The sequence below is a fragment of the Procambarus clarkii genome, chromosome 83 (assembly GCF_040958095.1).
Source record: "Procambarus clarkii isolate CNS0578487 chromosome 83, FALCON_Pclarkii_2.0, whole genome shotgun sequence".
Taxonomy (NCBI): domain Eukaryota; kingdom Metazoa; phylum Arthropoda; class Malacostraca; order Decapoda; family Cambaridae; genus Procambarus; species Procambarus clarkii.
The window spans coordinates 6,139,979-6,160,078 of record NC_091232.1 but is presented as its reverse complement, the minus strand read 5'-3'; the positions used below and the strand labels follow the sequence as shown (position 1 = coordinate 6,160,078).

The 20,100-nt window shown below is 36.9% G+C and overlaps 2 protein-coding genes across 2 annotated transcripts in view; both read right to left on the bottom strand.

Annotated features, from left to right (window-relative positions):
• The window catches only part of PolE1 (DNA polymerase epsilon catalytic subunit 1), a 32,130-nt gene extending 21,917 nt beyond the window's left edge, over positions 1 to 10,213 (bottom strand). Inside the window, exons 1-8 of the mRNA XM_045759396.2 lie at positions 10,053 to 10,213; positions 9,057 to 9,186; positions 8,116 to 8,196; positions 7,281 to 7,418; positions 6,634 to 6,705; positions 5,561 to 5,715; positions 3,919 to 4,159; positions 2,549 to 2,698 (exon numbers count right to left, since the gene is read on the bottom strand). Of these exons, the coding sequence (XP_045615352.1) occupies positions 2,549 to 2,698; positions 3,919 to 4,159; positions 5,561 to 5,715; positions 6,634 to 6,705; positions 7,281 to 7,418; positions 8,116 to 8,196; positions 9,057 to 9,186; positions 10,053 to 10,120 (1,035 nt within the window). The 5' untranslated portion in view covers positions 10,121 to 10,213. The remainder of the gene's footprint in view (positions 1 to 2,548; positions 2,699 to 3,918; positions 4,160 to 5,560; positions 5,716 to 6,633; positions 6,706 to 7,280; positions 7,419 to 8,115; positions 8,197 to 9,056; positions 9,187 to 10,052) is intronic.
• Positions 10,214 to 11,708: 1,495 nt separating this feature from the next.
• Positions 11,709 to 20,100, bottom strand: part of Gr43a (Gustatory receptor 43a) — a 41,291-nt gene continuing 32,899 nt past the window's right edge. Inside the window, exons 2-11 of the mRNA XM_045759403.2 lie at positions 19,666 to 19,738; positions 18,878 to 19,103; positions 18,401 to 18,512; positions 16,207 to 16,345; positions 15,722 to 15,878; positions 14,950 to 15,504; positions 13,736 to 13,846; positions 13,132 to 13,200; positions 12,491 to 12,595; positions 11,709 to 12,191 (exon numbers count right to left, since the gene is read on the bottom strand). Of these exons, the coding sequence (XP_045615359.1) occupies positions 12,117 to 12,191; positions 12,491 to 12,595; positions 13,132 to 13,200; positions 13,736 to 13,846; positions 14,950 to 15,504; positions 15,722 to 15,878; positions 16,207 to 16,345; positions 18,401 to 18,512; positions 18,878 to 19,103; positions 19,666 to 19,736 (1,620 nt within the window). The 5' untranslated portion in view covers positions 19,737 to 19,738 and the 3' untranslated portion in view covers positions 11,709 to 12,116. The remainder of the gene's footprint in view (positions 12,192 to 12,490; positions 12,596 to 13,131; positions 13,201 to 13,735; positions 13,847 to 14,949; positions 15,505 to 15,721; positions 15,879 to 16,206; positions 16,346 to 18,400; positions 18,513 to 18,877; positions 19,104 to 19,665; positions 19,739 to 20,100) is intronic.

Sequence of the window (20,100 nt, the reverse complement as noted above, 5' to 3'; positions counted from 1 at the left end):
CAGTGTCTCCCTACCACAAGAATGACTAGACAGGACCAGTCTGAAAAGATCCCCAAACTGTCAACACACAATCTCAACTTGTGACTGCACCAAATTCTAACAAGAGGTTTGTAGAATCGTGCTTTAGGAAGCAATAAAGTAAGGTAGTTTATAAAGTATTTTTATAAAATACATGAAATGAAACTGAAATTTTCATTTAAATTTCATAAACATCCCATAAATATGGGGAAAAAGTTATTTTAGTTGTTTTTTGTTTTAAGAAATCTTTCATATTTCAGCATGTTAGTATAGTAATATAGATAACATTGTAAGATCAGAAGCTGCTGATAACCTTTCTAGAGAAATGTTTTAAGAATTTTGGGGTGAAATTAGAAAAATAAAAAGTTCATGAAGAAGGGTAACAAATGTCATGGACAATGCCTCTGGGCCCAATAATATAAGTAATGTTTTAAAAGAAATATTCCACATTGGACAACAGTGCAAGATATAATACAGGTAAGATTGAAATTGATTTAACTACAGCTGTATGAGAGACCTGCATGCATGCACCCTGCCCCTAATCTTTAACACCTGTAATGGTTGAGAAAGTAGTCACTGCAATTGCACTCATTGCAATCTCATATTAGGCCTGATGTCCAGACCCATACTTGAAGTATGGGTCTTGATACTTGAATTTACAGTCTCCGTGGTGTAGTGGTAAGACACTCGCCTGGCGTTCCGCGAGCGCTATGTCATGGGTTCGTATCCTGGCCGGGGAGGATTTACTGGGCGCAATTCCTTAACTGTAGCCTCTGTTTAACGCAACAGTAAAATGTGTACTTGGATGAAAAAACGATTCTTCGCGGCAGGGATCGTATTCCAGGGACCTGCCCGAAACGCTACGCGTACTAGTGGCTGTACAAGAATGTAACAACTCTTGTATATATCTCAAAAAAAAAAAAAAAAAAAAAAGTAACTGTTCACAAACAAATGATATCCTTTTGTCTGATGGGAATCATCCATCTAGCAAACCTGATTCCTTTTTCAGGCACCTGCTTGTCATTGGCCACTCCAACTTTTCCAGAAATATATACTTAATTGTCAGGAAATACAACTTGAAAATGAGTGATATGTATATAATGTTGTGGCAGGTATACAGGATAAAACAAAACACCTAGTCAGCAGCGAAAGCAGGACCCCAACTGCATAATTGGAAATTTGAAGGAACTACTGTTACAAAGAGATGGATTACTGACAGGCCTTTTGACTCCTATGGAAGTCAGATTTATGTTGCATGAACTGTGTGTTGGGAGTGAATTTGATTTGGGTTAGGCCTAGAATCTGCCAAATGAGAGCAAAAATGAGGGTGTGCAAATTTTTTGTACAAAGTCATTAAATGATTAGTTTATATGTATTCTCATATACAAAATTGTATTAAATTGTATTATCATCAAATATTCATGTTATCATTTTTTAAGACTTTCTCTTAGGTAAATAATTCACAGTAAACTTATGTATACGAACCCAACTATAAATGCACTAAAGACATATGAATAAATTTTTGTAATTGTTGAATTTGTAGAGTTCCTGACATTTTAGGTGTTAATTTGATCCCATAATACTGCAAGTTGGTTTTGTCAAAGTTGCCAGACAATAAATGGCATTATTTTTACCAAACATTTAAATAAACATTTACCAAACACCCATATATCAGAAAAATACTTATAATGACAAGCAAAACTTCAGCCTCCACTGAGTTAAACTGTCTTCTCAAAATGAAATCCACCACAGTCTTTTATTCAAAACATGTTCATTGACCACACACAGAGATCACACTAACATAATGCATCAAATGATCAAATCCACAAGGGCCGTGACGAGGATTCGACCTCTAATATGTGATCAAAGAATCTTTGAATGAGCGCCATTTCATTATCCAGTAAGTTCAGTAGCACTTCGGTTTCAACCCTTTTAACCCTGTCGTAGCTCAGTCGATTAAGGCAGTGTCTGGGATGCTCCCGGACGCAGGTTCGAATCCTCGTCACGGCCCTTGTGGATTTGTTCATGTTCGTTGACCTTTCAACTTCAAAGCACATTTTGGGTTAAGCCTTTCTACGAAATTATGCAGGAACGTGATTAAACAGGTCATCTTGTTTATAGATGTAACAATAAATTTTGTAATAGTACATCCATCAATTAGTATTGATAAATTTAATGTATTTTTCAAATGTTTCTATAAACCTATCTCAAGTGTGATCCAGTGCAAGAGAACAGGTGTTTCATTTCATCACAATGATATCTGTTGCAAGTGTTTTAAAAAACTGGAACCAAATCCTGTGTCACATCCAATTTTCTGCCAGACTGGGTTCCATTGGAACAAGATGACACTGTATCTTCTTCTTGAGATATTCTTATCTTGAGATGATTTCGGGGCTTTAGTGTCCCCGCGGCCCGGTCCTCGACCAGGCCTCCACCCCCAGGAAGCAGCCAGTGACAGCTGACTAACACCCATTAACATAATAACTGTATGCTAGAGTTATGTAATATCTTTTGTATTTACTTAACTTACCTCTAAGATGTGATCAAAGAATCTTTGAATGAGCGCCATTTCATTAGCTTCATTGAAAACCATGAAGGGTCCTTCAAACTCTGGTCGAGGGGTGTATTCAAAATCTTCAACATCTTCACTGACAATCTCTCGGTTAGTTATGAGGTAACCCTAAAATTAAAAAAGTGGCACTATATTATAAAAAAAGTTATCTAAATACACTGAAAATAATAAAAATGTCCTCTTCACAATGTGTGCTTGTCCTCACAGCTCTCAGGCATTACACATGCACCAAAAATTTAGCAAGCATATTCTTAATGAGTAAAGCATGCCAGCATGACATTTAATTGTGATAAAAACTGTAGGATGTCTACTTGAACTTGACTGCTATTAAAATACATACATGAAAAACAGCTCTACACAGCATTTTCCTAATTTAAACACAAATTAAAAAAATATGTAAATGCAGGTACAACATTCAAGGCTATATGTGCATAATTTTGATTACCCCACCCTTTGTTCTCAACAACTTATTATACTGTACTGCATAATAAAATCAAGTTCTGTACTGCATAATAAAATCAAGTTCTATACTGCATAATAAAATCAAGTTCTGTACTGCATAATAAAATCAAGTTCTGTACTGCATAATAAAATCAAGTTCTATACTGCATAATAAAATCAAGTTCTGTACTGCATAGTAAAATTTAGTTCTGATTATCCCCTTCTGTTTTGATCACCCTTTGTTCTCAACAACTTATTATACTGTACTGTATAATAAAATCAAGTTCTGTACTGCATAATAAAATTTAGTTTTGATTATCCCCTTCTGTTCCCAGTCAGTTAAAAATATTATCCCATGTCATTTAGGTCACCCATCCTCTACTGCCAGCCAGATGTATTATCCTATCTCATTTGCACCTTCCTCCATCCCATGCAATATTGACCTTGTATGAACCTAACAATTGTATACAGTATTGCAATATTTATAATATACACAGCCACAATTAAAAATGTTTTTACTTTACCTTCATCCTATCACAAATTGTGATTGTTATTGGAAGATGGGTTGAATTAGGAGCAAGAATAAAAACATTAACTTAGTGCTTTATACATAAAAAGATATGAAATATACAGAAGCTGCACAGCTTATTTTTATTCAAAGACTGAGGTACCAAAATTCTTCTGCTAGAGAAGTAAAAGTCAAAAACATAAAATTCTTATGCTCTCTAACATATGATAAAAGAATCAAAATCATATTTCCCTTATAATTGGAGACTATATTTAAATATCAATACCATACAACATTCTTCTGAACTTTACTCAAATCCAAACTACAGTATATAGTACAGTACATGTTGCCTGTGTGATAAATCCTGTACTCTCCTTACCTGGCCATCAATCATGTAAGATATCATCATAATCTGGTCAGTATTTGCATCAGGAAACTTAAGTGGCAACTTGGTAGTTTCAATATCGTAAGCCAAGACAATACAATCCGGCCACACCAACAGGTCTTCCCGTCGGCTAATAATTGGCGATCCCGTTCCACCACCTCGGACGGAGTACCACAAGCCAACAAAAATTTTACAATCGATTGAAACTCGAACATGGTAAGGGACATCATATTCTCTGAAAGAAATTGGTTACAAGAAATTAACAGAAGTAACAAATGTATTGATGTCTGAATCATGAGTGCATGGCTCACATTCAGAAATATAAAATAATCTCGTCTAAACAAGACTCACTAATGGAAGCCCCTCGATTAGCTCAGGTGATAAATTCCCACAATAAGTGTGGCAAATCAAATTTAAAGCACAGTATTTTAAAAAATTAGGAATAAATTCTGAAGACTCCAAAAGTTCACTTTTTCCATTCTTTACCCAACACCTATTTTATCATTAATATTTAATGCTCCCTCCTGCAATAAATACAACACATTTATGGCATCATTTGGATGTACAACAATGCAATAAATGTAACCTACAAACTGGCCATTCCCCAGGATACAATCCACAACAGAAAACTAACTCACAGGTACCTACAGGCAACTAGGTGAACAAATGTATTTGATACAAGGCAAAGTTTCCAAAACATATCACCCTGCATCAAATGGGGTATACGAGCAGAACAATCAAAGGGAACCGGTTGGCCGAGCGGACAGCACACTGGACTTGTAATCCTGGGTTCGATCCCAGGCACCGGTGAGAAACAACGGGCAAAGTTTCTTTCACCCTATGCCCCTGTTACCTAGCAGTAAAATAGGTACCTGGGTGTTAGTCAGCTGTCACGGGCTGCTTCCTGGGGGTGGAGACCTGGTCGAGGACCGGGCCGAGGGGACACTAAAGCCCTGAAATCATCTCAAGATAACCTCAAGATAATCAAAGGGAATACGATTGAAGTAATCAAAGATTTTATAACTGGAGTAATCACAGTGTGTATGAGAGGAGTAATGAAAGAGTGCATGATTCGAGTTCTCAAAGGACACATGATTGGAGCAATCATAGGGGGTATGATTAGAGTAATGAAAAGGTGTATGTGGAGTAATGAAGAGGTGTATGATTGGAGTAATGAAAAGGTGTATGATTAGAGTAATGAAAGGAAATATAAGTGGAGTAATCAAAGGAAGAATGAAAAGAATATAATCAAACGGTCTATGATAAAGTAATCAAGGCATGTATGAATGGAGCAATCAGACTAAATACCAATGAATTAAGGAATAAATGTAGCAGAGGTATGCAAAAGACAATTCAGACAGTGAAGACATATTGAACAATTTTTGTTGCAAGTCACAATGAGAAGCAAAAATTAATGGTCTAAAAAATTTCTACATTTCTTTATTTTTAGGTTAAGGAACTCGAGAACTGTAAAGAAAGTGCTCTATGCAAACACAATAATATGTGATTATTTTGATTTCACTGACAGTATTAATAACTGAAGCATTACCTCATATCTCGGTTATTAATACTGTCTATCAGAGCTCAACTCGATAGTCTCCTGAGACTGCAGGGGGGGGGGGGGGCCTACTACTACCTCATATCAAGTAGATTTTCCATGTGGTCCTGCATGCGCCTGTTAGTTTCACTTGACTCTCCAACAAACTGAGCAGAAAACATCTCTGAGTAAACTGTCTTTGACTTGGCTGCTTCTTTGCTCCTTTTAACAGCTGACTGAATTGATTGCCGTACCTGAAGATCAGAAAACAAAGCAAGACATTATTTATGAATCTATTCGGAGGATGATGAACTGTATAGATGAAAACTTGGAAAACCTATTAAAAGTCATGGGAACATGATGGAAAATTACCACAAGCAATAGCTTAAGTGTTCTTTACACTTAGTCACTACCTATTCAAATTCAAATTAAAAAAAAATCTGTATTAATAATAATAAATGTTTGTGCCTTTTGTGGTAGAATTAGTTTACACAACATAACAGTACATTATTTACCTAACAAAGTCATAATAATAGCATAACATGTGTTATGCTATTGCATTTGTGAAGTATATGTTAAGAAATTACACCAAGTCTTATGCACTCTACTGAGTGCTTTGTCAAGGTTTGAGTGCGTGGTTAGGACAAGACTTACATTTCGACGTCTAATTAAGTTTAGACGTTGAGATGTAAGCCTCGATCTAACTACATACTTAAGACCTTGACAAAGCACTTAGTAGAGTGCGTAAGACTTGGTGTAATTTCTGTACCTAAATTTCACAAATACACAAGTGTGGGATTTTATCCTGTGTTATTATATGGGAAGATATCATTACAGTACTTAATACCTGTAATAATAATAATAATAATAATAATAATAATAATAATAATAATAATAATAATAATAATAATAATAATAATAATAATAATATACAGATAAAAATATTTATAATATATTTTCAGATTACTGTATATGGTCATCATTTAAAGTTGGTGTCCAAATTTTCACAAATTAATGCTCTAAAAACAGAATTATTATATGCAACAGAGATGAATGTACTAATGTTTATGAATAGCAGTCCGATGACACATTTTAACATCATGTGAACTCTTACTGTCAGAGAAAGGATGACACATTTTAGAGTCATCAGAATGCAAGTGTTAATATCTTACCTTGATCAAGTCATTGACAGTCATAAAAGACAGCTTCAGTAATGTCTGCTTCAAGCCAGTAAGATGGTTATCCTGAAATGTACGATGAAAGAAAGCCTTAAACCAGTTTTTAACACACACACACACAAGCACACATGAAAAGTTATTTTTCGAGAACAGAGTTAAAGAAAGTTGGAACAATTTAAGTGAAAAAATGGTGGATGCTAAAACCATCAGCAATTTCAAAGCATCATATGATAACAATACAGTATTTGGAAAACGGGACACCGCTTGTGTAGTTACACCATCTTGCAACTACATTTAGGTAATTATAGATAAGGTGCAAGGAACACAGGTGTGTGGTTCGGTTGGGGCTGACCCCTATCAATTTGAAAAAATTATTTCTCATTACTGGCAGCTATTGTTGTTATATTAAGAAAAATTTACATTTGCCACAAAACACACTATCCAATTAATGTTATAGGGTTCAGTTCAATATACACACAGAAATCACAATAGCATGATGTATCAAATGAACAATTCAATATGATGAAGCTTTCTGAGTATATTGCATGGATTAAATGGAAACCTTGAAGAAAAACATATGGATAAGAACATGACAAAGAGGAATACCTAATAACAAAAACAAACAGTACAGAACAACTTACTAAATCCAAATCTTCTTTCCTGACAACTTCAACACTGGCTAATTGTCCTGAGAACTTTTTACTCAAAAAAGTAGTCACATCTTGTATAACTTCTTTCTTTGTCATGACAAAGAAATAAGGACGATATGGTAGAGACACCTGTAAATAAGAACAAATTGTTAGGTTATTTTACTATACTGTACAAACTTCAAATTGTACATTAAATGCAGCTTTGTATCAAGGTACGTAGAAATGAATCCCTCAAAGGAAAATATGATGCAATAGTACAGAAATAGAAGGCATTCAGTATACGTGAAAAGTTTATTTCAGAGCAGCCCATTTGTCTGTTCCCTTATGTAAGATACCATTGTGTCCTTGGGAATCAAGTCATGCTGTTAGGCAAAGGTGATATACTATACAGCACGGGGATTTTCAAGCACCCCTGCAGGGTCGTAGTGCTGAGAAAGTTACTGGAAATTTTTACTGGTACTGGGAAGATGGGTTACCACAAGCATAGCTCTCATCCTGTAACTACACTTAGGTAGCTACTGTACTGTAAATTTGTACATGAATATACCCATAATTATGTACACATTTTATTGTGAGTTAACAAACACATAAGACATAATACAAAAAACTTGTCCTAAGAATTTTGCTACCCACTCAAGGGCCCAAACTGCAACCTTACCAAAATACTCTAATCCCCTTTCCATGAACTTATAACTATTCATTCATCTTGAACCTGGCACAATTTCCAAAATCACATAAAATTTTACTCTTATTCTATCACTTTGGCACTTTGCTCTCTTTTTCCTACATCCACCTTGTAATGGAGAAAATGGCTCCACTGGCTTACCTTAAATCTGGATCCATCTTCTTGGATAAAGTAGTAGTCAACAGCACTCACAAGTCGCTTGTCTTCATTAAGAATTTCTGTCTAAAATCAGAAATAGATCTCTATAAAATGTAACACAGTAGCACAATTTATCAAAGTAAATAATTCATTAGATTTCCACCCTACCCCTAAAAAACTAAATTAATAATACCTGTACATGAATACAAAAATGAACTAACTGATGCATTACTTTGGCAATAACAAAACTTCTCTTCTCTTTCTAACATGCCTTCTCTTTTTTTCATCTATCTCAAAACAAATGAACTACACACTCTTCCACCACAGAATCAACTTTGTTTGGCACTGACCAATTTCGCACACTTATAAGTACTGTAATTTAAGGAGTCAGATCTGGATGAGGGTGTGTGACCACGACGAGGGAGAAAGGGTAATGAAGATACAGTAATAATACTGTAGACAGTCCCCGTGGTGCAGTGGTAAAGCACTCGCCCGGCGCTTTGCGAGCACTTTGGCCTAGGTTTTTATCCCGGCCAAGGAGGATTCACTGGGAACCAATCCTTAACTGTAGTGTCGGTTCATCCAGCAGTGAATGGGGTACCTGGTTGTTAAACAATTTGGCAGGTCGTATTCCAGGGAAAAATTAGGATCAAGGACCTGCCCGAAACACAGTTCTGGTGGGTTTACAAGAAGGTAAGAACTCTTGACATATATATAAATAAATAAATAAAATAAAATATTTCTTGTATAATTGGTATGGACACTACAATATACTAAAGCTGGCACAATAACAAGATTTTATAATACTGTACACAGCACCTCAAGTAATATCTATAGGGTAATATAAAACTTTTTAACAGCACTGTCAAACTGGAAAAAATATGCAAAAGCAGTGTAAAACACTGAGGTTAAATAGGTCTAGAAAAGAACCTATGGCAGCTTACAGGGTGCATGTTGAGGAGCCATCCCACCCTCTCCTGTGGCTCCTTGTAACGGCTGAAGCCAAATTTGGCATCACTAGCATCATTTTCCAAACTCTGCTGCAGACGTCTGTCAGATCCCTCATCTTGTCCACTGCATGGGGGCAAAAATAAGGGAAGGGTAAATATAAATCACCAAAGACTAACACTTATTTGGAAAGAAATATTGAGTAAGGTAAAGTTCCCAAAACAAATAAAATAGGTACTGTATAGAACAGATACAAAAAACAAAAAAAAAAAAACTCCTAAGACTAGAGTTTTAAAAATCTATATGTTACTAGAAATATAATTGTGTAAACAAAATTTGTTTGTGATTGAGCCTAATCAACATTCATCTTTATATTACGGTATAGCTATCATGAAAAATTGAATTTAAACCTTCCATGTTTATTTAGGACCAATAATGTCTATGTGGTATTCATAAATTAATTTACCTGAGCACTTCTGTGCTGCAATTTTTAATTTTGCCTGTTATTTTCTTTTAGCAGTTTTGTCATGCACAATTCCAACTGGTCCCAAACCTCAACAAAATATCCAGAATTGAAAAAAATAACCCAAATCAAAATAGTGTATATAAAATCTATATAAAGAAAATGTGGTTAAATGGAAATGGGAGAAATAAATGGGGACATAACCTGATCCGCTTACAGATTTTCACCTCTATTGTATGAGCTACAAGTTCAATTCAAGTTCAAGTATGTTTATTGAGATAAGAAAGAAATACATCTCAAAGAGAGAGAGTAGCTTAGGCTATTTCTACCCCCCTCTACTTCAAGTCCCTCAAGGGGCGCACAAATTCAGTGAGTACAAATAGACAAATAACATTACAAGAATCCCATTTAACATTGCAGGTTAATATAGTAAGTACAGCATATAATTGTTACACTTTTGGGGCAAAATTCTTGTAGCTACTAAGTATACTGAGCTACAACCAATTCCCTGGGACACCCAACCCCTCACCTGGCATCTCCATCCTTGTTCTTTTCGAACTTGTCAGATCGAAACCTCCCAGAGTTTTGAAGCACCATTTTACATGCTAAGAACTGGGAAAGTATATAGAATTCACGGGAATGCTGACTTCGAGGGTAAACAAACAGTATCAGCTGGAAATACGCGCCAAATTTCTCGTTTTCACAATAACATCCGGATTCAACCTAGGATTTTAATGCAGATTTTAATTTTAACAACGAACTGTGATTTATTGTATAATTTATAATTCTTCTAGTTAATATTTTTGTAAAATATATCTATCTAAAATATATCTAATTAATAATTAAAGTATATATAAATAAGGCAGTATGTTAACTGTTTACCAACTGAAATTAGAGCATTATATTGCAGCCAAAGATTAAATTAAAAATTATTTTAAATTCAATAGGCATTCTCGAAATTAAAACAGATAGCCTAATAGATAGATAGCATTGCATATATGGTGAGCTACTTTCATAATTGATATGTTTATAAGATATAACTTGCAATTATTTAACTAATGGCGTGATATATAGCGGATAATGTCTTCATTATTTGGTCAGTCATGAGGCGGGACTCTAGAGTATGACAATAACAATGACAATTTTATTTAGGGAAAAATACATACATAAAAAATGAGTTACAGGCAGAATGCTGGATTTTTAGATGGAGCAAGTATATACTATACCTAAAGGCACTAGTGCGCACAGCGTTTTGGCAAGATATTTAAAAAATAAACTTAATGTCCATTCACTGAGTTGACTGGGAATCTTTCTCCTGCAATTGGCTAGTGTATCCAGAAACTTAAGCAGATTTGTTAGGAAGGCTTTTTTATTTTTACCAGAATTTACCTGAAGGCCATATTTTCAGATTTCGATTTGGAGACGAGTCTGTTAATTGCTTATTGAAAGTTTCTGTTATACCTAAGTATTTTCCAGCTGTATTTTTGAGCTGAAGCACTGGCATGGCATTTATAACTGGTGAGAAGGAAACTCCATGGGAATTAAGGCATCTGTTGACTCTCCTACATTGTGGCTTGTTGAACTTAAAGTTCTACTAGTCCCTCGTATGAGTTATAATGGATCTTTTTAAGAAGTGGTTTAGTGATTTAAAGGTCTCGTGAAGAATAATCAGCCTTGTCATGTCTTGTTTGCTGAGTTTTTAGTCTTGAGGTTTTCAACTTTTCACGTTATGAAAGTTAACTCAGTTGTGGGATAATTGTTAGCGTTCTGCACTTAACCTATTCCCGAGTAGTTGTCTTAGTAGATGGTTAGATACAGTAGTTAAGGGTGAGATGCACAATGGATTTTTAAAGTTGTATTATAAATTTCTTTCCATAATAATAATAATAAAGTATTTATAATATAATCAAAGAATAGGATTGGTTGTTTAGTAGGTACAGTATTTGAAATTTATTAGGTTGACAAAATAATCTCAATTGTAGTACCCATGACAGCCCATAGGTCGGGTCATATGTGACTGAGGTGATTGGCTGCAATTACTGATGCTAAGCAAATATTTACCTAAACTAAACTAGTTCATTATTGTTTTGGAGTAATGGAATCGTTCTATGAATCCTCTCTCTCCAATCTTGCTTTTAAGTAGGGCCTTAGATTCCGTCTTACAGCAGGTGAAATGAATAAAGTAACATATTAACTTCTTTACTAAATAAGAATAAAACAGTTTTGCATGTGAATTATTTCATTACAATACAACAAATTTAGTGAATGGTATTACTTGTATTTCACTTGTATTTCAGGGTACAGATATAGTGGACTATCATTTCTAGCACTTTGCATACAAAAGCAATATTTAGTTTAGCACTTCTACTCAACCAGTTTGAGTAGAAGTGTTTAACTAAACTTGGGCTGGACGGTAGAGCGACGGTCTCGCTTCATGCAGGTCGACGTTCAATCCCTGACCGTCCAAGTGGTTGGGCACCATTCCTTTCCCCCGTCCCATCCCAAATCCTTATCCTGACCCCTTCCAAGTGCTGTATAGTCGTAATGGCTTGGTGCTTTCCCCTGATAATCCCTCCCCCCCCCCTCCCTGTCCTCAATACTCTTTATACAGCTCTGAAAAGTAGAACTGAAGAAGTATCACCAAGTAGGATGTGACGGCTTGAACAATCTGAAATTCATAATTAATTCTGAATTATTAATGAACTAGCTACTTATAATTCTATATATCTTATGAAAACACGGTAATTATTATTGTTTTTAAATAATGCTTTTCTATGTGCTTTTCCATATATATATTACATATAGACTAGTTAGTTTAAGTTTAGTTCATATATTATGCACCCCCATACCCATCTTGTGGACGGTAGTGGAAAGGGTTACAGAGGCACATAATGGGCTCAGGGACTGAACCTCACAATTCATTTAGCTAAGCAAGTTACACAATCTTGACTAGAAAGCAATACTTACAGCAGGTAGGTTGCCCCGGTTCACAGTGTAGAGCCCACACACCGTGAACACCCAGGGTCGTCCTGTGCTTGCCCCCACCACACCTGCTTCGCCTCTGCAAGCCTCCTGCAAATGTCAGATTCATTACCGATTCACTACGGCTTCTACGTCCGGTTAACGCTTGCTTCTATGCGCGTAGTGGGGTAGAAATAGCCTAAGCTACTCTATCCCTTTGAGATGTATTTCTTCCTTGTCTCAATAAACATATTTGAAGTTGATCTATAAGCGTATCTACTTTAAATTTGCGTTTTTTGTTTTTGTTTACTTTCGGTATCCAACTCTCACACTCAGGAAATGTATATGTTTATCTCTCAGAATGTTTGGTAATATGTTTATTGTTTGTGATGTGTGTCTATGTATGTATTAACACGATGTACTGAACGGGGTGAGAATAGCTTGAGCTACCTCATCCCTTTGTGTGTATTTTACCTCAATAAACTTATTTCAGTTTCAATTTCAACTCTCACACTCCTCACTGAGCATGACGCCTGTAATTCGGTCCCCATGTATTCTTATATTGTACATTTTCTTCACATTAGAACTGTTCTCTCAATAATATGTTTCCCTAAATTAAGGAATAAATCATTCAATATTTTTGTTACCTGTGAAAAGCTTCTGTGGTCCTGTCTTAAGTGATGAAATCTCACTAGCAAGGGAAGGTGGGCACTCGCCTGTTGGGTAGTTAGTGTTATATTAGATAATCTTTCATAAATGATGCAGCGATAACATTCTTCTTTAGTGATATCTAAAACACAAGCCTTAGTCTGTATATAAGTAATCTATCGTGCATGTGGAGTAGTAACCTGAGTTAGTAATGTTGAATATAGAGGAAACGCTCCATAGGTTAATTTGACCAGTGTAATTGCAAAATTGACTATTAAAAAAATAAATGTCATATAAAATGAATTCGAAGAATGATATATATTGATTAAACAGGTAAAGGAAGAACATACAGATAGAGGAAGAACATACAGGTATAGTCAGAGCGTACTGGTGCAGGCAGATCAAACATGTACAAGTACAGACTGTTAGGAAATGTAGACGTTTATCTCTCAGAATGTTCGGTAATATGTTTATTGCTTGTGATGTGTGTCTATGTATGTATTAACACGATGTACTGAACGGGGTGAGAATAGCTTGAGCTACCTCATCCCTCTGTGTGTATTTTACCTCAATAAACTTATTTCAATTTCAATTCAGACTCACTTGATCTGTAAGGCGGTCGGCTCTGGCCCCCGACAGGTAGAGGGCAGCAGGGGTGACCAGGCAAGAAAGAACGATGCCCACCAGAAGGGCCAGGTCGTTATTCAGCAGGTGCTGCAGGGACCAAGGGAAAATGGATGGTAATCTTATGATCCTTGTATGCGTTTTCATCTAGATGTGCTTTGCAGGATCGAACTTTTGAACATTTCATAGTTTAATGCAACTACTGTTCGTTCGTTTTTATCACATTTCCGTTTAAAATTGTGTTATGAGTTAGGAGGGGAGTAACAAGGAGACTGGATGAAAATTTTAGGTGTAGATGAAACACAGTGATGTTAAAAAGAACTTGTTTTGCATAAGAGACGTGAGCAAATGGAATGGACAAAATGGGGAGAGATGGAAAATGGTAATTCAATAAATAGATTCAAAAGTGGATGATAGTAAGGAAGGGAATCATCTCATTAGGCGACGTACAGCTGGTTGGTGGGGTTCGGGAATTAGCACTTTACCTGCAATGTATTTGTTATCATTTTATTAATTCTGCTAGAATTTACCTATTAAAAATTATCTGTTAGATTAAGGACCTGCCCGAAATGCTGCGCGTACTAGTGACTTTACAAGATTGTAAATACTATGCTATGTATTCTCACAAACCCAATGTACCTTCTTGTATATAAATAAATAAATAAATACCTAGCAGCCATATTTAGATGAAAAAATGTACGTACAGACACTACAAACAAAAAACACAGTGTTTATCATTTCATAAATGACATTCATAAACTTGGTTTTATTTGTAGTACGTGGGTGAGACATTTACAGAGCTGAGATTCGAACAGAAGTTGTCAGCAAAGCACTGCTCGAGAAATGTTCAAACGTCATCAGTTGTGAGTCGTGTATAAACCTTTTTTTTTTATTCATAAACAGAGGGTTTGGCGCCTGCATGTAACCAATTTTGGCCTTTGATAAGGGCGGACTGTAATGAGGATGGGCTGTATTTTGTATGTTTTTAACCTGATCATACTTGAAGCTATGAATCGAGACAACCTTCGTTCACTTCCAGCTTTTCTGTAAATACACCTAAATCATCTAACTCAACGATCTAATCTAACGGTTTGTCGCACGTTTTTCAGGTACCAACACGTTATTTTTCTAAGTAACAATGACAGTAAACTTACGATTATGATCATTATAACAATAACATAAAAGGAGCAAACCTTGAAGCTGAAGACGAAGGTGAATATGCCCATGATCACTGTGTAGACCAGAAGAACATGGGAGAGGAGGATGGTAGGGCCCAGAACGTCACACAGTCGATTGAATACCTCCCGTAAGTGCTGGTGCTCGTTGGCGAACTCCTGCAGGTGACAGGCTCCGCTATCTCCTCTCTTCTCTACTCCGGGGATGGTTTCTGGACTCTTCTTGGCGGTGTCTTGGATATCCCGGATCTTGGAGGCAGTAAGGAGGTGGGTATGGCTGTGCTGAGGTTCAGGTAGTGGTGAGAAGTTCGGGGAATAAGAATAGGACGAGGGAAGAAGACGTCCTGGAGTCGAATAACTGTGAAAAATGTGATTTGAAGTGATCTGAGTCCCTCGAGGATGGTACAGAGGAAGGTGGATAGAAGTGGACTGACTGAGAGTTGTGAGGGTGTGAGAGAGGTTACAGGTCAGGGCTTCAAGGCGAGCAGTAAGACGACAGGTGAGAAGCAGTTGAAGAAGAAGAGGCAACACTGTTATCACTTGCGTCCACGCGAAGGCCACTGTGAACATCACCTGTTCAAATGAGACAGATTGCAACCGAAAATGAGTAAAGTTTCATACGTGATAATCAGAGGATATTGGATGATTAACCCCGGTGGTATACAGGTGACTATCATTACCAAAATGAAGTACATCATTAAACCAGGCGGTATACAAGAGATTCCATTAATAACAAAGACAACCATATAATTAAGAATATCTAAAGAATAATCAGGCTATCAAGGCTTGCCTGTAGAGAGGCCGCGGTGTTGAATCGGCAGAATTCTCTGATGTACCAGAGCCCACAGAATGAAGAATTGATCACCGCCGGTAACACCATCATACAGAACCCTCCCCATTCCCTGCCTTCGGTACCTCTGCCACTTTCTCTCAACTCCCAAATCAAACTGAAAGAAAATATAAATAAACTAACAACATTTCAATGAATTTGCTCAACTATAAACATAAAATTTTTAATTATTGACTAAATAAGTATACAAAATAATATAAATATTGTATTATTTGCAGCTTTATTAGTATAAGAGGTTGAGGGCAAGGGGGTGCTAGACCTGAGAAGGGGGGTTGTGGAATGGATGTTGGACTTAAGAAAATGGTTGAGGAAGGGATGTTGGACTTAAGAAAATGGTTGAGGAATGGATGCTGGACCTGAGAAGGGAGGGTAAGGAAGAGGTGCTGAGTCTGAGAATGGGGGGATGGGGGTAATGGGTACCAGACCTGAGGAGTGAAGAGCTGCCATGCCACAAGAGAGCCACAATAACACATGGGCAGGAGAAGGCAATGAGGAAGTATAGGACTTCGGCCAGTCGCTGCACGGTGGTGTAGCCTAGAACTGTTGGGCTTCCCAGGATCTCCTCTATGCAGCACAACGGAACAAAACATTCTTGTTACTATACAGAAAGGAACTTACACGATTTGCAATGCAGAAAGGAAAAGTATACCTATTGCCATACAAATATAAAGCAGAACTTTTGCCGTATAGAATGTAATATAATATTGTTGATGAACATTAGAGAAAATATATTTGTTGTCAAGCAGAAGGGCAAATAAAGAAGTAGAAGTACTTGAAATAATAGCAGACAAGTCCTGACAGGTCTGAGTTAAGGGTAGCATCTTATATAATAACAACGCCATCTTCAAGAGACACAATATATGTTACAGCAGCATCTTATACCATAACAGCATCCCTCAGTAGACGTAGCAGCATTCTGAAGCTGTCTTATTGAAACAACAAAATATTAGACAAAAATTTCAACCCTTCACCAACGTGTAGCACCAAAGTTTGTGGCTTTTAAAAAGTTGCTTGTTCAATATTCCAATAATTTCCAATAGATTCAAACTATAAAGTAAATACAGGAAGTACAGCTTTATGTATTCTGTTTTCATGAACGTCATACGGCCAGTGTGACATGTTTTTCTCCAGCTTGTGTACACAGGTTCCCGGGAGCCATACTGGAAGACAAACAAATATTGAAGGCTCGCAATAATGTAGCTAAACGTGGCTCCCTAAGCAAACAGGCACACGTCTCACGATGATGAAAGTGTATTGGAATTATGTTACAATAATAGACACCGTCCATGATAAAAAAACTGGAAAGAGATTGATATTTACAAGAATGAGTGAGTGTTTAATCAGAGCTATGTATCAGAATTATCAACAGTGGTTACTAAACTTGCCCGTCCTCATAAACACTGCCTGTCTCCATAAACAATGGCCAAATGCTGGTTAATGCAGCCACCAAACACCCTGTTTATGAATGAAAAACACTATACACAAGAAGGTGAAGGGACGACGACGTTTCGCTCCGTCCTGAACTATTCTCAAGTCGATTCTCACAATCGACTTGAGAATGGTCCAGGACGGACCGAAACGTCGTCGTCCCTTCACCTTCTAGTGTGTGGTCTGGTCAACATACTTCAGCCACGTTATTGTGACTCATCGCCTACACAATACACAAGACTTACAGCTGTTGAAATTTGAACGTTCACTCATATTCTGCTCGAATCTCACTGCGGTAGTTACAAAATGTACTACAAATAATTCGACCCTTCATCAACAAACGGCTGCGAGGTTCACAACGTACAATACTGACTACAAAAACTCTACAGAGGCCAGTATTTGGACTTAAAAGTTTACCGAGCCATGTTCGAGGCTATGACTCGAAACGTGCTTTATTTACTATGTAACTTTCAGCCTGTACTGTGAACACAGCGCGTCCTCAACAACAGTCAAATATTTGTTAATCCAGCCGCCAAACACCCATGTTTATTCAACCTGCCCTCAAGCAACGGCTGACCCTCAATACACATTCATAAATTTTAATATACAGTGCACTAAAAATACCTTTGTTCTCATACTTAATTTAATATTATTATATATTAAAGTTCTACGTAGGTTAGATTAGGTGTTTAGTTTCTGTTGGTGATTACTTGTATTTGAAGTACGTGAATGAAGTATTTCCTGGGTTGGCGATTTGAACAGAGGTAGTCAGCGAAAAACTGTTCAAGAAATGTTCGAACATTATCAGTTGTGTGTCTGAAAGCCACTCAATTGGCACTAGTATACCACAGGCTAACATACTTAGACATTGTAGAATGTCTACTTCAAGATAACACCTCATATCTGAAGTTCAGGCTTATAGTGATGACTGTTCTCCAACCTTTACATATGTGGGAGAGGAAATACCAACTGCACCAAGGGTCATTAATCAGGACTGGCAGCAATATCTACCTAGTGTAGGCTATTGCAAGTTACATAAGCATCTGCGAAAACGCATGTGATAACCTGGGAGTTATAGGTACCTGGGAGTTAGATGCGCTCTGGGTGTCTGGTAGTTCATATAGTAATGTTATTCTACTACTGTAGAACCCTAGTCTTTGTTGAACAAAATACTAATGGCGTTATGCTCACGGCAGTATACGGTGATAAGGGTGACCTCAGCGACCACGGGAAGAGTGGCGGAGGCCAGCGTGCGGGCGTCTCTCCAGGACCCTGCTGGCCCCAAGCCTCGCGCCCTCGGAACCTGAACCATTGTTTTTATTAACATAGTTACGCGGTCATTTACACAGCCACCCCAGACTATGTGAAGGGTTACACTGTCTGTGTCAAGAGCTAGCTACGTGATACTGAAAGTCTCAGGATATTTGAGCATGAGACAATGTTGTAGAAATATATTGTTGAGCACAGTATAGATTTTTATTTGATGACTTCATGTTTGTGTCATACTCAAAAATATCGGGAAATATGTCTTACTCATACAGAATAATCTTGTTCTCTTATAAGGCATTTAACTCTTGGTACTAAATATTAAATATTTGTTTAAATGTGCAAATAAAATCGGCGAATTAAAGGATGCAGTTATAAACTTAGGAGTAACATGAGACCTACAAGGCCGATGAATGAGGCTAGTACAATGGCGAAGGAGAGAGGATCTGGACTGATTGTGGTGGTCGAAGCTGTGGCTGTAGATGTCTTTGACGTGGCTGTAGATGTGGTTGTAGTTGTGGTAACTCTGGAGGTGTAAGTATTAGGTTGTGGTTGATCCTCGTCTCGAACGCCTCCACGTATGTTGACCCGTCTGGTCTTCCCTGCGTCTGCCACCCAGGTTGTCTCTCTGAAGAATGTAAATTGACGAAAGGAACAAAAACATGTATGAGTTAGGACAAATGCCAGTTAGATGAGCATGAAGCTGAGTATAGTTGCTTTGGTATAGCTTTTAGTTTAGGTTTAGAAGCATTGATCGAAGTCTACTTTGAACCTTCTATTTACTATCAAGCTGGAAGCCAATAATATGGTAGTAGGGTTTGTTGTTAAACTAATAATTATTCTCTTCCACTTACCCTTTCCGTTGCCCGAATCGTTCTGCCAGTAACAACCTAAAATTAGATTGTTGCCTGGCTGATCAATCCCCCTTAACTGTTGGCAAGTTGACCTATAGGCAAAAGTTAGCTGTTGCTTGAGGATCACTAACAGAGAGGATCAATAAATATAGCAATAATCAGTGCCCTAACTAACCCTGTAAGTTCAAAATATATTTCTCAATAAAATCTAATAGTCTCTTGCCTATGTAACTGCTTTCACATTTAAGATTTTCCAAGGCTTTGCACTGCGAGTGGACAACTTTGCCTTTACAATTACCTATTTCGTATAAAAAAAAGGTATTTCAATAGACTCACCTGGAGTGAGGATGTGAGGAATGGTCCTTGGAGAAGAAGGCGAGGATGGTGTTCACATAATCACGGATCATCACTGCCAGAGTGTATGGTTAATACTGCTTGTATATGATAAAAACAATAACAGAACATCACATTGAAGTAAAGTGCCAAGTGAAAACTTTCCTTCTCATATAATGATTTTTCAGAATAACTTGAAATCCCATTTTCTAATAACATAATTATTAATTGCCTGTACATCTTTATATACATTATTTCAATGTGAATAATTAGGAAATTATTATAACTGAAAACTGGGAAATGATACAAAGCATAAAGAAGCACAAATTAACAGAATAAAGTACGTGTTTGACACGTACTTTATTCTGTTAATAAAGCACACCCGACATAACTCACTCGTTTAAAAATGCTCGACAAAACTAGTAAAGGTCCAAAGAT